Here is a 4,500-nt window from a genome sequence, read left to right on the forward strand (position 1 = left end):
CCTGGTGGTCTGCTTCCTGGGGCTGTTCGGCCAGGAGTCGCTGGTGACCGCGCAGGTGTCCGCCACGGCCAGCCTGGTGGCCAAGACGTCCACAGCCCTCAACCCGGTCCTCTACTCCATCTCGCACCCCAAGGTGCGGCGCAAGGTCCGCCTCATGCTGGGCACGTTTTTGCCCACGAAGCTGATGGAACGCCGCCCCACCAGGTCGTCCAGCCTGTCTAACGGTGGACTCAGTGGCCGCAACGGTTACACAAAGCACGGCGGCGGTAACAGCAAATTGTAGCTGTGGCATCGATGATTTAGATGCACACTTTTTATTTATCTCAGCTCCACAGCGGCAGCTTCAGGAAAGGCTCATAGGCTGCTTCGGTAGATTGAGCAAAGTGAAGCCTTGGACTTGGACAGGGAGTTGGGGACACTCATTGTCTCAGCCCCACCGCGGAAACTCCGGAAAAGGCTCAGAGGATGCTTCAGCAGATCGAGGAAGGGGTAGCTGTAAACGTTAAACGTTACTTTTAGCACTTTAAATGCACGCTCTTTGTCTCAGCATCGCCCCCCCCCCCCGACTACAACCCTGGGTTAGGCATGGAGACCATTTCAGCAAGTAGAGCAAGCAGTAGCTGAGGATTGCGACCTTGTAGAAGTTTTTAACACTACAACGGCAACTTTAATGGCGAGAACAGCGCAAAGCAAGCAAGACGTTTACTTACGATCTCGATTAAAATGGCGTTTTTACGAGAACACTTTAGTAGAATAAGCTGCAGCCCATTCCATCAGCTTATTCTGAGGTGTTTCGACATTTCAAGAAAAGAAGAACTGTCATGATTATAACGACTTTTCCCACTTCGATCAGGAACACTGAGACTCATTTACAGCGACAACTGTGGGAACGGGAACAGCGGCTGCGTCAGATATGCAGCAAGGGTACACCCTATTATCAGTCCCCCAAAAGCAATTCCGAGATCAGCTAGCTTCACATTGGCATATGAGCTTCGTGCACCGTGGTGTCTTGATAGTCTCCATTGGCTGTGCAACCCAACATCCTCCAAACACAAACCGCAGGTGAGCCGGGAGAAGGTGCAAGCACAGGCTAGATAGACCAAAACTATGGCCTTGTTTAAACCTTTCTAATGGCGCCTGGTACAGGTATCATTCTGCAGGCTCGATCTCGAGTACATGGTTGTTGCACACGTTCTGCAAAGATGTCGAACCTTCTGCGAGAAGCAATGAAGAGCGTTTACTCTGCAGCAGATTCATTTTACACCCTGTTCTGTTGCAAGGGCACCTAAAAAAAAATGATGTCAGATATATACTGCAAAACTGAAAGTCCACGATGCAGAAAAAGAGAAGGAGAAGGGGGGGGGGAGTAGGAGGAAGAAAGGAAAAGAAAGGAGGGGGAGAAGGAAGAAGAGAAGGACAGAAGGAGGAGGAGGCACAAAAGCCTACCTATTAATCACAAACGCGTGGAAGAGGAGGAGGAGCCTGCGTAGGAGGATGAGGAAGATGAGGGGGAGGAATCAGAAATCTTTCTCAAGAAAAAAAAAATACAACCTCTGGCACATTTTGCGAACCATACCCAGATTAAATTGGGGGTTTTTTTCAAATAAAAAAGCCGACCTACCGACCCTATTTTTTGGGGGTCATGTTACCCTAAACCAACATATATTTTTGTTTGGCCTCAGTAGCTTTGTACGGCTGTGCCGGGCCCATCAGGTTCTCCTCTTTGATACTGTGATACACGATCGCGAGGACGACAAACAATGCAGAGAGTGCATGGCAAAAGGCTTGGCTGTCGGCGACCCTGGCTTTGTGTTGCTCCCAGCATGCTCTTTATGTGGACACGAAGAAGAGTTCTCAGGGTAAGAGTTGCCTGCTTTAGCAGTGACGAATGAGACAATAAGAAGACGACGGAAATGTGCCGGACAGATGTAATATGGGCCTGCTAAATTAAGCTTCTTAGAATGGCACAACTACAACGACAACAATAACAATTTCAACAACAACAACGACGACGACGACGAAGTGCAATGTCACTTCAGCAACGCAGTGACAAGAGAAGTATAACAATACCGGGACTGACAATGATGGTGATTATTACTTCATTTTGCTGTAAGCTTCAATCAACAGAGACATTTTGTGCGCAACCTAGAGAAAAACCGAAAAGGAACCTTGTGACTAAGACCATTATCCTCACTGGGAATTATATGAACTGCCTGTCTGGCATTGTTTTAATAACAGTGTTCGGAATGCGGTAACTGGAACCAACTGTTTCGATCGGCGTATCAGTTCCAATCACCCTGCAAATTACCCCTCAAAAGACGTTTTGTTTCTGTTAAGGATTAACCAGATCTCAATATTATGCACAGTTCGACTTGATCATATAAAGTTAGCCCTCTCTTTGCTACATCACAATTCGACATCGAGACTTTTTTCGTGGCAATTGTAGAAAATTGAAGGGATCTGAGGTAACTGTGGGTATCTCCAGGCGTACCTATTTCGATTTGGTTGTCATACATCTTAGCAGCTTTTGTGTGTTTATGTTTAATCACAAAACAAGAGCTATTTATTGCTCAAAAGTACATTCCTTGACAAAAATATGAAAAGGACAAGAATCATCGAGATTAACTTTGTCTGCGTTTTATCGGGTACTACATAGTGTATGATGGCGTCAGAACTATGTATTTTTCAGGCAAACCACATATTAATTTCGATTTTGCGACGATTATTGACTGCTAAGCTTTAAAATAGAATCAGATGATGATTGTCTAATCGACTGTGCATATTACGATATGTGTCCACAATACGACAGTCGCGATAACATATAATACATTGTTACCTTACATTGTGCACGTGCGCTAGAACTAACTTTTCAAATATAAATAATAAATTGACAGCTTGTAACACAAACATTCTTAAATCATAAAAGATTTCTTTTTTTATCAAGACAAGATCAGTACAATTCGAAGTTTTGAAAGTTTAAAAAAGATAGCCCGGAAGCAGGGTCACAAAAGGTCGTGTCTCAAAGCAGACGATTTTTCTGCATAGCGCTCGCTTTCTTTGAAGCCAGCCGCCGCCGACAAGTTCGTGTGACGCGCAGCCGTTTGTTGCGTTTTAGAATCAAAGGTACACAATAACGTGCTATTGCAGATACAGCCAGTCGCATTGAAATCACAAACTGACGACTAAATTGTGAACAAAAGGAAACTGGATAACACGGGTTCACGATGGCTGAAGGGTTAGATAAACCACGAAATCTGGTGTGTGGTTTACGCGAGCTAAATAGCAATTCAAACGAACTGTTTCATTTAATGCAAGTGTGTTCCATAAGGTTAGAACTGCTTTTTTCATTGGAAGATTTAAATCTTTTTGTAAACCCTTTGAGACATACTGGGGCTTTTAAGTGCGAAGTTATCCACAAAAGGTACTTGTTTATGTTATATTTCCAGTACGTGACTTTTGATGGTGCATAAGGAGAGAGTAGTGTCAGTCAGAGAGAGAGAGAGAGGGAGGGAGAGAGAGAGAGAGAGAGAGAGAGAGAGAGAGAGAGAGAGAGAGAGAGAGAGAGAGTGTCACAAAGATGTGAGTAGCATATTTGTGATGTGAAACCACGTCGTGTTTTTAACCTCCCTAAGTACTGAAGTGCGATGTGTGGTGACCGGAGAAGCGTTATCACGAGTTTTGTGTGTTGCACGAGAAAACCCTAGTTTGACATGAGTTGTGTTTATGAGAAATGTAGCTGGTCTGGGTTTAATAACGTCACAACGTTGTAGATGCTCGACCGAGCAAGTGGTCTATAGCGGGTGTCAGGTTTGTCGGGGACAAACACTCTTTCAAGAGACGGGTCTCTTAAGGTAAATGATTTTTGTTGTATATTACTGAAGCTTGAATATATAGCTGGAATGTAAATGTTACTGTATACAAAGTGCACTAAATTCTAGTGTGAAGTTCTGAGAGAATTCTTGTTGTGATTGTATTATGGTTTTTGTTGGGAAAGTCTTGAACATAAATGTTGTTACGCATTTATGTTATGTTTAAGACGGTGATGCTATGTATGGCAGTGTTATTCATAGATTAAGTATAGCTGGGATATTGAATGTGGACGGAATGTGAATGTAGAAGGAACGAGAATGTATGAGAAGATACATGAATGTTTTGGAAGAAGATATGGTTTAAGAGAATGTTGTATTAAGACTTGGGTTAATTCTTTAGGAGTTTCCATGACGAGGGTTCATGAGGACGTGAGCGAGGGAGGGACCTCACACGTAAGAGCGCGGAGCGATGGTGGAAAGCAAAGGACCAGATCGGCACAGATGGCTAGACGGCGGAGTCTTCATCGTACCGGTCGTAGAGACGACGGTTATTTTCGCTAATGGCGGAAGTGTTTCTCGGGGAGAAACGTGAAAGGTGTGTTGGCACCTATAAGGAGAGTTTCTGGGAATTCATCATCTTCGGGATTCAGCGACACAAGGATGTGTAAATGACGACATGCAGTGAGCCGTG

The 4,500-nt window shown here is 44.3% G+C and overlaps 1 protein-coding gene across 1 annotated transcript in view; it reads left to right on the forward strand.

Annotated features, from left to right (window-relative positions):
• The window catches only part of LOC138955945 (rhodopsin-like), a 20,157-nt gene extending 19,605 nt beyond the window's left edge, over window positions 1-552 (forward strand). The window contains exon 3 of the mRNA XM_070327437.1: window positions 1-552. This exon is cut by the window's left edge and continues 511 nt beyond it. Coding sequence (XP_070183538.1) covers window positions 1-283 — 283 coding nt within the window. The 3' untranslated portion in view covers window positions 284-552.
• The last annotated feature ends 3,948 nt before the right edge of the window (window positions 553-4,500 follow it).

This window comes from Littorina saxatilis, unplaced genomic scaffold (genome assembly GCF_037325665.1).
Source record: "Littorina saxatilis isolate snail1 unplaced genomic scaffold, US_GU_Lsax_2.0 scaffold_360, whole genome shotgun sequence".
Classification (NCBI taxonomy): Eukaryota; Metazoa; Mollusca; class Gastropoda; order Littorinimorpha; family Littorinidae; genus Littorina; species Littorina saxatilis.